The 11,599-nt window shown below is 27.8% G+C and overlaps 3 protein-coding genes and 1 long non-coding RNA gene across 8 annotated transcripts in view; 2 read left to right on the plus strand and 2 right to left on the minus strand.

Annotated features, from left to right (window-relative positions):
* The window catches only part of LOC120359274, a 34,169-nt gene extending 22,887 nt beyond the window's left edge, over positions 1–11,282 (minus strand). The window contains exons 1-2 of one of the 3 annotated variants that reach the window (XM_039456198.1): positions 10,815–11,282; positions 6,939–7,148 (exon numbers count right to left, since the gene is read on the minus strand). In XM_039456198.1, coding sequence (XP_039312132.1) covers positions 6,939–7,052 — 114 coding nt within the window. In that variant the 5' untranslated portion in view covers positions 7,053–7,148; positions 10,815–11,282. Of the gene's footprint in view, positions 1–6,938; positions 8,032–10,094; positions 10,230–10,814 lie in introns of those variants that run through there. The other 2 variants (XM_039456195.1, XM_039456197.1) reach the window with 2 other exon arrangements.
* On the plus strand, positions 485–6,035 carry LOC105201551 (odorant receptor 43a). 2 transcript variants are annotated; one of them, XM_039456187.1, is made up of 7 exons: positions 485–585; positions 3,392–3,661; positions 3,898–4,366; positions 4,592–4,691; positions 4,882–5,001; positions 5,574–5,729; positions 5,892–6,035. In XM_039456187.1, exons 1-7 carry the CDS (start codon positions 561–563, stop codon positions 5,943–5,945), a joined length of 1,194 nt encoding a protein of 397 aa, XP_039312121.1. In that variant the 5' UTR covers positions 485–560; the 3' UTR covers positions 5,946–6,035. The 2 variants fall into 2 exon arrangements, with proteins under 2 accessions (XP_039312121.1, XP_039312122.1); XM_039456188.1 differs by having other exon boundaries at positions 3,898–4,333; positions 4,586–4,691.
* On the minus strand, positions 867–1,667 carry LOC120359276. The gene is made up of 2 exons (XR_005576081.1): positions 1,477–1,667; positions 867–1,319 (listed from the first exon to the last, which is right to left on the minus strand). It is a non-coding gene; the product is annotated as an uncharacterized LOC120359276 (long non-coding RNA).
* LOC120359272 lies at positions 8,772–10,291 on the plus strand. Of its 2 annotated transcripts, XM_039456193.1 has the most exons (3): positions 8,772–9,553; positions 9,775–10,012; positions 10,097–10,291. In XM_039456193.1, exons 1-3 carry the CDS (start codon positions 9,370–9,372, stop codon positions 10,251–10,253), a joined length of 579 nt encoding a protein of 192 aa, XP_039312127.1. In that variant the 5' UTR covers positions 8,772–9,369; the 3' UTR covers positions 10,254–10,291. The 2 variants fall into 2 exon arrangements, with proteins under 2 accessions (XP_039312127.1, XP_039312126.1); XM_039456192.1 differs by having other exon boundaries at positions 8,774–9,553; positions 9,775–10,291.
* Positions 11,283–11,599: the final 317 nt, after the last annotated feature.

Consider the following 11,599-nt stretch of genomic DNA (forward strand, 5'->3'; position numbering starts at 1 on the left):
CTTTCCTGTTCTGTTGCTAAGCCCCTACTGACTGATGGAGACGATAGCCAACAGCTATAGATTCATTAATAATGCATCCTCAAAACGTTCAACAAAAATGGCAACTTTTTCTCACTGCAATGAAATTTTTTAGCAATGCAAAAGGTATCTACAAATGTGCACTTTCTATGTGAAATTTCCAACGGTTTAACGCTTAACTCGTTTCGTCTCCTCATTATATGCTTGAGAAAATTTTTATCTTACACGCATTTGTAACAATTTATCTCCTCGATGACAAAAAGAAAAGGGATATAAAACCATATGAAAAATTACAGTTGAACATGTCGGTGAATTTCAAATGCTCATTTCGCGGATCCCCTGTTATAATTTATACATCACCCTTTCACTGAATGAAAACTTCGACAAAACGATAATAACAAGTGTTCTTTCTGGTTGGTGCAATATTTATGAACGGCACATCGTACCGTGTTTCAAAAGTTTCGTTGGAAATATGCGTCATAGTAACGTTTAAACAGTGGGGATAATATCATTGATGAAACAAGACCAGTAACGAGTTATTAATGAATCGTTCAAACGAATATAACGGTGTTTCTTTTTATCATCAATTAATAATTTAAAACAAATTTAATATAAAACAATACCCTTTTATATCATAATTAAAAATTATTTCTTATTTATTAAATATTTACTTGTAATAAAGTGATATATTGGATCATAGCGCTCCCCATCTTCAAGTATCATATCATCGACACGAAATTCTGCAAACCATCTTCGATTCAGTCACGATATCATGTCCATACACTTTTTCTTTTTTTATTTGTATTGCATTTTTCTCTTTTCGAAAATAAAATAGCATCAAACAAAAAAACAATTTATTTTGCTTTATTTTGCTCTCTTAAATGAATACAAGTACTTCTACATCCATATCCTACACATTAAATGAAACTCATTATCACAAAAGCATACGTTTACGCCATTTGAATTAACGTTTTTTTCTAAAACACCAAAATTTGATAAAAAAATATAACATTACTTCCCTTTCAAACCTATAAAGCCTTGTCTCCAAGATGCACAATGGGCCAAAAGATTCTAATAACTGATTAAAAATCCATTTACCTCAGAATTTTTATAAAATTATGAAAAATTATGCCTATGTACGGTTTTTTGGATCGCTGATTTCGCGTCCGTTTGGATCATGCTGATGTTGATCAGAAATTCTGCTATTATTTGGCGTTGCTCGATTGACTGAATATTTCATCAAATAACAGACATGGACGACCTTTTTTGGAAGGTAGTGTACGTGATTGCGCATCATATTGCTGTAAAGTCAAATTGTTGAATCTAATCATGATGCGTACTTGAATTCAAACTTATATTTTATCCTTTCAACAGAGTTGCACTTTTTTTACGTCTACTTTCTTATGTCCTGCAAATTTTACATAATTTATCCATTTAACATCCACATCAAATTCTTACACAATCAATTTCTCTAATATATGTATAGGTGATAGCTTCCTGAATGTCATCAGTTTCAGGCGACGGACTGCATCTGTTTAGAATATTCAATATTTTGTGATCAGTAAATTTTTCAATTTAAATTATAAACACATTATAAATTACTTTTAAATTGCATTAAACAGAAAAAAGCCAATTTAGAATATATGAGATTGGTATAATATGATTGGATAAGCAAGGTGAAAGGCTCTGTAAGTGCATTCCAATTTGCTCTATCATACACCGTTTAGCAGTTAAAGACCCAAAGGACGTATTTTAGCTAAATTGCAGAGGGATTTTATCGTCATGAGCGCGTTATTTATAATCATAATGCATTTTTTATGTGAGACATCAAGCGATGGTATGCAAACTACTTACCGATTCTTTACGTACGTATCTTTAGTAACGGGTAAAAGTAACAAAACGCAGCAACTTGTTCTCAACATATTTATAGAAATAAATTAGTACTTAAAAAATATTAATTCTGAGTCTACACAGGCCGGGATAATGGATTCTTGTTGAGTTTTAATCACTTTAAATATTTTAAAATATTCACGTAAATAACTCCGACACATAAACAAGTATAAATATTAAAAGAAATGTATAACATTATAATTTGTCTACTTTTTAAACCAATACAATTTTTAACACATTTAATTTACAAAATTTATATTAACAATTTTTATGTTTTTATTTTAAAGATAGGTCTGAAACTATCACCCGTATTTTGTTATTAATCAGCTATTGCTCGAAACCTATAACAGAAACCTTTATTTAGTTTATTTTTGTATCCTCTGAGATATACTTATGACATTAAAACATTATTTGAAGTACATTTTGAACTCGATCTTTAGCCAGTTATTCAGATTTTGTGGCCCATTGTGCGATGGTAGAAATCGGTTTGAGATCTCAAACAGAAAGTAAATTGATCAATCGCATTCAAACAATTCAACTAACTGCTTGGTCAATGTAATTTTGTGTCAGAAATTTCAAACCAATTTCTAACATCATAAACACAAAGCTTTAAAACTCTTATATAATCGTCCATAAATGATTATATATAGATTATATATATATTTATATATATATATATATATATACATATATATATATATATATATATATATATATATATATATATATATATATATAAGGTGAGGTAAGACATGGCAGTTAAAATTTGAGAATAAATAAAAGTTAGTTAATACTAGCTTTCATAATTAACAAGTCTTCTCTATTTTTATAATACTCTTTGGACATTTGTTGTTCAATATATTTATCATCAAAATAAAATTATAAAGTATTATAAACTTTAATTAATAATAACCAAAAAGAGACATTTCTTTCTATCTTGCCCGACGACTGGAGTAAATAGGGTGTATCCGCAGAAATATTTATGCATTTTTAGCATCTTAATTTTTTTTCATACGTATTTTTGATTCTTTTATAATTTTATTTTGTACTTTTCTTTCTTCTCCTTTGTCTGTTTCTCCGCTGTTATAACTTCTTGTAGTCATAAGAAAATCGCAACAAAGTATAAATTATGTCTATCTCAATAATGCAGCTGTTTAATTTGCTGATTCGTGGGTAACTTTTGAACGACCAGCCGCATCTAACGCACATGCTCAATTGTGATTTCTGCATTCGAAATGCGCGATACAGAAGATACCAATCTTACCTCCCTACCTTTACTTGCCCCACCTAGAAAAATTTATGTATTATTATGAATAATAAATTTGTATATGTAAAAATTTATGTATGATGAGTAGACAAAATATTAAATAAAATTATGTATAGCTATATAATGGATAATATATATTTATATATTTTTTTATATAATTTTATATAATTACATGTGTTTATACATGACAAATTTTTTTACTGGCTGATTACGCAGATTTAGAATGGGCGATTGGTCTGCATCGCTGTATGTTGAAAATTGTTGGTTTGTGGCCGCAACAAAGCAAAGATCAGTATAAAAAATTCTTTTCAAAGTTTCGAATGTTATTTAATGCTACAGCAATAGTTTTTATATTAACTATACCGGCTTTAGCTCAACTGATAAAAGTATGGGGTGATATGATCCAGATAATAGATAATTTACAATTTACCTTACCTTTTTTGGTAACGACACTTAAAGTCTTCATTATGTGGTACAAGAAAGGAGGTACTTCATTAATTAATAAATTTTTTACTTTTTGTAGATTTATCTCTTCTTTATTAACAAATAAAATATTCTCACTTTCTAAAATATAAATTTTTTATTGCAATAAATATGTGTATAATTTAATCAAAATCAATTTCTAATAGAATTAAAAGAACATCAGGTTGATACAAAAAAATAGTATCTTTTTTTATACATAATTAATTTGATATATAATTAATAACGTATTACTCTTTCAGCTTTATTACTGTTAACTAACATGATTATGAAAGACTGGACGCGAGTGAAAATGGATGAAGAGCGAAATGTCATGCTAAAAAAAGCTAAGACCACCCGCTTACTCTTAAAAATCGGAGTATTTTTTACAGTTTTGGCAGTGTTCAGCAGACTTGGCTCTGTATTTTTTAAAGAATACATTTGGCGTGTGAACAATCTCACTAATCATGAAAGATCTTTACCAGTTCCTACATACTACTGGTACGATGTAACCAGCAGCCCGAAATATGAACTAACATATCTGGCACAAACAATCGGCGCATTTGCAATCGCTCTTACATATGTTGCGGTCGACAACTTTCTTGGACTACTGATCTTACACGTATGTGGTCAGATGGAGAATCTACATCTTCGATTATTGCATCTGGGGAAGGATCCGGACTTCAGAACGGTTTTAAAGTTCAACGTTAAAGACCATATTCGCCTGATCAGGTTCTCACGAAAGCAAGATATATTCAATGGATGCATTTATTTTTTTTTTCTTAAAGAAATTTATTAAAGGATTTACAAAAGTTTAAACTGCTAAAAGCACGCAGTATAATTTTGTTTCATATTTTAACTTTCAATTTTTTTTTACAAAATAAATTTCAAATATAGAATTTTTAGAATTTTCTATAATTAGTGTATCTTCTATTTCATATCACATCTAAGTTGCAGATCTGTAGAAATCATTGATGACGCCTTCAATTTATTGCTGCTTGGCATGATAGGTTTTTTTAGCATACTATTCAGTCTTTATGGATTTCTAGTACTTACTGTAAGTATAAATAATAATTTACTTTTTTGTATAACTTATTTTATTAAACTAAAAGCTAATATCTTATTAAGATGTTCATTCTTCGGTATCATAAATTATCACACATATCGTATTTTTTATGTTATTTACAAAGAATAAAATAATATAATACATTTTAAAACATAATGTATCTAATTTACATTTAGTTTAGGCTGTTAATCAAAATACTCAATTATCGTTTGCACAAATGTCTTGGTACTTTTCTGCGGGTGTATCTCTTTTAATGCATACTTGTCTTTATTGTGCGGTAGGCGAACATCTCGTTAATCAAGTAAGCATAATAATAGTTTTTTAATGATAATAACAACAAAGCGCTAATTATCTAATTCTATAAATTAATAAAATATCCTTATAATTTTGACTGTATACGTTAAAAAATTGTTATTTAAAAATTGTTACATACTTTTCGTAGAATTCAAACAAGAAGAAAAACATTTAATAAAATATTTTAAATTGACGGTTGTTTAATTGTATTAAAAACATACATTTACAATAACTTTAACATTTATATTTTTAATTATTAAATTTGTTCTTTTTACATGTTTAAGATTTTATAAATTTTAGTATTGATGTTCATATTGTATTATACATATGTGTGCTTGTTTAAAGTAAACTAAAGTAAAAATCTTAGTTTATATTATAAATTTTAAAAGCTGTATTATTGATAACTATGTGCTTATGCGTGCGTGAGTGCATGTATCAATACACTCAGTTCTAAATGAATCAAATGTTTACCACTTCTGTATACTAAAATAATATATTTTAAATAATTAATCTTACTTTTTTATTAGACTGATTTAATTATTATTTAACAATTAATCAACATAAAATGTATTTTTTTAGTGTGAAAAAATACATAGCGCTACGTATGAATGTGTATGGTATACTCTAGAGCCAAAAGCAGCAAGAAACTTGACAGTAATTATGGTCTGTGCAAAGAAACCACTCAATATCACAGCGGGAAAAATGTTCCCAATGACAATGTCTACATTCTGCAGTGTGAGTTATGTAAAGCATATGATAATATGATCATTATCTTTTCTATTTTACTAATTGAATCATGTAAAAAAATATATTTTTTGAGATTATACATATTATAATTTTTTAATAAATTTCTTTGAAACCGTCAGTATTTTACCGTTAAAAGATCAAACATTTCAGTTATTAAAAACGTCGGCGGGTTATTTATCTATGTTACTTGCCGTTCGAAATTAATGACGAAAAATTATAGGATAAATAGGTACGTCCCTTGTATAATATGTGGTATTATGATGTAAAATTAAAAATAAATTGTTTAGATAAATACGCTATGCATTAATTTCATCATCAAATTTTCACCACAGAACCATCTATTCTGTTTGTTTAATTTACTCACAATCTGTCAACAAAGCTTACTAACATGTTATGTCAACAGATTAGTGGTAAAAATCGAACAAAATTTGCGAGCGCGATCATCTGACGGCAGACTGGTAATAAAAATTGAACAAAACTGAAAATCTTGCTTGATTACGACCGCTAGTCTATTGTTATAACATGATTAGCTTTATTATATTTTTTATGACAATTTAGCGACAGCTTCAGATATTAAGCATTCCCAAAAAAATGCCCAATATCCACAACAAACTGTTTTACTATAAAGGTATGAGTGAATACTGCACACCCATAAAAATTTATTAAAATTTATGACTCGTATCTTGCAATCTCCATTTATTCAACATTCTGTATGCATAATTACAATGTTGTTTATCTAATAGATATCTGATTTTAAAAGACTTCTATTTTTAAATGTATAACTAGATAAAACCAACAGATTAAAAATGAATTAGTTAATTTTAATATTATTATTTAATAATTAAAAAATAGATTGATGAAAGTCATTAATTATTTAGTTAATTTTGTTAAACGCTAAAAATATATTATATTAATTAGACAATTATTAATGTAAGTTTTATACAAAAATAAAAAATTAATTAATTAACATCAAGGGGCTTACATTCATGTGATTCAGCAATATGACTCAATTCATCGTTACGTATCTTCAATATTTATTGAGAAATTAATACAACAGTAAAGTATTTTTGTTTTAAAAACTATTCTAAAAAACAATTAAGTTTAAACTGTCTAAAAGGAGTAATAAATACCGATAATTATCAGGTACCCAGTAATTATTTATTAATCGAGAATTAACTACATTAAGTACTAAAGTACCTTGTAAGTCTGTTGATCATAAATATCTTTTCTTGAACAGAAGTTCACGTTAATGTTGAAAACAACAATGGCAGGTATGCAGTACGAGTTGACGATTTTGGGAGCAGTAACCATTGCAGAAGAAGCTTCAATTCCGTACCAAATCCTGACTCGTAGTATTGCATTAAATAATGGTAAAAAAACAATAGTTGCTTATTATAGCTCACGCATCTGTAACAAAAAATTAAGAAAATTGTTGGTTCTTTACTTATAACAACTTATTAATTTTAATAAAAATGTTTGTATTCTTATTGTACCCTTATTTAACACAAACATAAAAAAGATTTGCTAGGGAGATGAACAGCAACATCGTCGTATAACACATTCACATTTACGTTTACAGTATACAAAAATTCATATGGTTACACTCTTTTTGATTGTAAGCAACAATACAGATACGTTTTTAATCTTAAGATATATTCCATTTCATGATACAAATATTGCATCATTTATCCTTGTTGTTCAAATATTAAACAAGAATAATTCATTATGTGTATCATACATGAAATAGGTATGTAAAATGCATTTCTACAGTCTTTTTATTAAAGTCATAAACATGCGCACATATGTCTTTAGCACTCATTTGGATTCTTATTGATAAAGTGTCACTTTAAATCAACGGAAAGTATTCCATTTTTCCCATTCTATGGCTATGCCTCGATTGACCAACGGAGACGATAGTCTGAAGCTATAGATTCATTAATACCATTGCACCATCAAAATGTTTTGCATAAATGGGAACTTTCCTCTCTACGATGAATTTTTTTAGCAAAACAAAAAACTCGACAAATGTGCACTTTCTATGTAAAATTTTCAACGGTTTAACGCTTAACTCGTTTTGTCTTCTCATTATATGCCTGAGAAAATTTTTATCTTACACGCAATTGTAACAATTTATCTCCTCAATAACAAAAAAAGAGATATAAAACCATATGAAAAATTACAGTTGTACATGTCGGTGAATTTTAAATTTAATGCTCATTTTGCGGATTCCTTATAATTTATATCACTCTTCCACTAAATGAAAACTTCAACGAAACAATAATAGCATGTATTTTTTCCAGTTGGTGCAATATTTATGATGATGCATCATACCGTGTTTCAAGAGTTTCGTTGGAAATATGCGTCATAGCAACGTTTAGGAAGTGGGATAACATTGTTGATGAAGCAAGACCAGTAAAGCTTTTACCAATGGATCGTTCAAGCAAATATAATGGTGTTTCTTTTTATTATCAGTTAATAGTTTTAACAAAAATAGATTTAATATAAAATAATACCTTTCTGTATCATATTAATAAATTAATTAATTAAAAAATAATTAATTTTTACAATTAATTTAATTTTTCTATAAGTAAAAGTTTATTCTACACTCAACAGCAAAATTAAAGCATCACCTAATCTGGTTTCCATAAGCGAAATTTAAGAGAGAGTATCTTTGTCAAAAATAATCGTAAAAAAATGTTTAAAAATACTTTTTTGAACATGTTTTTACGATCATTTTTGACAAAATTACACTTTCTTCGGCAATTTCTGGGAGTCAAAATATGTAATGCTTTAATTTTGCTATTGAGTATACATACCTGATAAACTTTTACATAAAAGGTGATTGGTAGAACTCTACAGTTAATAAACATTGATTAGAATTGTGTAACGTTACTATTTACTGAGTTATTGTTAAAAAATGGTGTTTTACAACTCCGTCTTTTTCTCTATATTTTTATAAAATTTTATACGATTAAATATAACTCCGGAAAAAATTTTTATATATAATTATATTTAACTATATATATAAAATTTGACCATATATATTAAAAAATATATAAATATACGTGTATAATTATTCATGATTTTTAAATATAATTATGTATAATTATATATATGATTATATGATCAAATTTTATAGTAAAGTTGGTATTTACGCTGCGCTGGGATTTACACCACAGAAATAAAAAAAAATAGGAGTAAAGATAGCTAACTCTCAACTATTCTGATATGTGCCTTTATGCTATATTAATATTGTGTTATACTTTCAGTCCTTTATTGTTAATATTAACGAAAAAAGATTCATATCATGAAAAAAAGAAAGATTTCATACTTAAAATATTTTTATAGTAATAAATAGTATAAAGTTTTCATTATTATAATTTATTTGCCTTAGATATAGTAAATTAATAGATATAGTAAAATAATATTTGATAAATTAAGTTTTTGATAGGTGCGGCGTATATACCGAATTTACTCTACAGTTTTCTATAGATATGCATAAAAATTTTTTCCCGGAACTTTATATGAAAAATTTTTTAAGGGTGATTATATAGATTTAGAATGGGCGATCTGCACCGCTGTGCATTGAAAATTATTGGTGTATGGCCGCAACAGAATAAAGATCAGCATGATAAATTTTTTTCGGATGCTATTTAATATTACGTTGATAATTTTTGTATTGACTGTACCGACTTTAGCTCAATTAATAAAAACATGGGGTGACATGATCCAGATAATAGATAATTTACAATTTATTATATTTAATTTGATAGCGGCATTTAAAATCTTCATTATGTGGTACAAGAAAGAAGGTATTTTATTTACTAACAAATTTAAGTCATGTTTTGTAGATTTATCTCTTCTTTATTATTTTATCAAACAAAATGTTCTCACCTTCTGAAATGTTAAATAATATAATTGCAATAAATATACAATTGAAATTACTAATATAACTATAAAAAAACACATCAAATTAATACAAAAAATAATGTCTTTTTGCATACATGTATAATTAAGAATATTACTTTTCCAGTTTTATCGCTGTTGATTAACATAATTATAAATGATTGGATGCGAGTGAAAATAAATAAAGAGCGAAATGTCATGTTAAAGAATGCCAGGATTACCCGCTTACTCATCAAAGACAGAATATTCTTTATGCTTTCCGCAACATCTATCAGAATGAGTCCTGCAATCTTTAAACAATACTTTGGACATATGAAAAATCTCACTAATCTTGAAAAATCTTTACCGATTCCTGCACACTACTGGTACGATGTATCCAGCAGCCCGATATATGAGCTAACATATCTGGTACAAACAATCGGCTCATTTGCATGCGCTCTAACTTACAGTGCAATCGACAACTTCCTTGGACTACTGATCTTACATGTATGTGGTCAGATGGAGAGTCTGCATCTGCGATTATTGAATTTGGGGAAGGATCCAGATTTCAGAGCGGTTTTAAAGTACAACATTAAAGACTACTTGATCAGGTTCTCACGAAAATAAGTCATATTCAAGTATAAATTAAACGGATTCAAATCTTTCCTTAAAGAAATTTATTAAAAGACTTATCATTAAAGTTTAAATTGCTAAAATTATACACTATAATTTTCTTTCATATTTTGTCTTCTAAATTTCTTAAAAAATAAATCCCGAATGTAGAATTTTTTAAATTTTCTATAATTTTACGAAAACGTAAACGTTATATTGTATTAATATTATCGCCTATTTTATATCACATCTACATTAGTTACAGATCTATAGAAGCCATTGACGACACTTTCAATTTATTGATGCTCGGTATGATTGGATTCTTTAACATAGTAACTAGTATTCTTGGATTTCTAATAATTAATGTGAGTAAAAGTAATAATTTATTTCTTTGTATAACTTATTTTATTAAACAAAAAACTCATCTTAAAATATGTTTTGCTTTCTTTATCATAAATTATCATAAATATCACATTTATTATGTAATAATTTAGAAATAATATAATGCTATAATACATTTTGAAACATAATGTATCTAATTTACATTTAATTTAGACTATTAATCAAGGTACTCACTTGTCGATCACAACAATTGCTTGGTACTTTTCCGCAATTGTAAATGTTTTACTGCTGTCTGGTTTTTATTGTGCAATAGGCGAACTTCTCGTGATTCAAGTAAGTATAATAGAAATTGCGTTATCTTTTCGATCTTTTGCCTTTTTTTTGTCTTTTAGTGTATAATTGTAATCTTTACTAAATTATGCACTTTTAAAATGTGCAATGTGAGTGCTTTTAAGTACTAAACAATTTTATTTTGTACTCGTATAGCTAAAGATACGTTTTCACATCTCAAATTTACACACAGCACGTGCTTACCACTGAAAAATTCTCATAATTACATTATTACTATTTGGATGCAACCCTCGATCTTTAAGGCTCCTGACTCCTCAGCCGAGAACTCCGCGTTGACGGTAGCGACATTTCGTCGCGGACAAAAGTAGAACAAATACACATGAAACGTGACAGATTGACCATGAAATGTTATCGTGCATGTCATTTTGTTATTATGTGTTTCATTGTAAAAACATGTCTTGTCTCGTATTTACCAAATTCGTAAAAATGGACCGCGAGTAAAGTTTCTTTGAATTTTATACATAAAAGTACATTTTTCACTCCTTTTAATAGCTATCCGTGTGTTTTCCTGTCTGAATAGACGTCACTTTACGTGCTTTTTACGACTATTTACTGACTGCTAGGCGAAAAAAGGATAGTCGTGACCGATATTTAGAAGTGTTTTAAAGCCATCTGATTAGTCTGTTTTATCCAAATTGGCATTATTTAGAAATGGCACGTCGGACAAA

This window comes from Solenopsis invicta, chromosome 12 (assembly GCF_016802725.1).
Source record: "Solenopsis invicta isolate M01_SB chromosome 12, UNIL_Sinv_3.0, whole genome shotgun sequence".
Lineage (NCBI taxonomy): Eukaryota > Metazoa > Arthropoda > Insecta > Hymenoptera > Formicidae > Solenopsis > Solenopsis invicta.

Bases quoted from the DNA above. Each gene is read 5' to 3' on its own strand.
- LOC105201551 (XM_039456187.1), top strand. From the start codon at position 561: ATGAATCGTTCAAACGAATATAACG. The intron at 4,367-4,591 runs GTTCTCACGAAA...TCTAAGTTGCAG, and splicing joins GACCATATTCGCCTGATCAG to ATCTGTAGAAATCATTGATG. The intron at 5,002-5,573 runs GTAAGCATAATA...GTATTTTTTTAG, and splicing joins GCGAACATCTCGTTAATCAA to TGTGAAAAAATACATAGCGC.
- LOC120359272 (XM_039456192.1), top strand. From the start codon at position 9,370: ATGATAAATTTTTTTCGGATGCTATTTAATATTACGTTGATAATTTTT. The intron at 9,554-9,774 runs GTATTTTATTTA...TTACTTTTCCAG, and splicing joins TATGTGGTACAAGAAAGAAG to TTTTATCGCTGTTGATTAAC.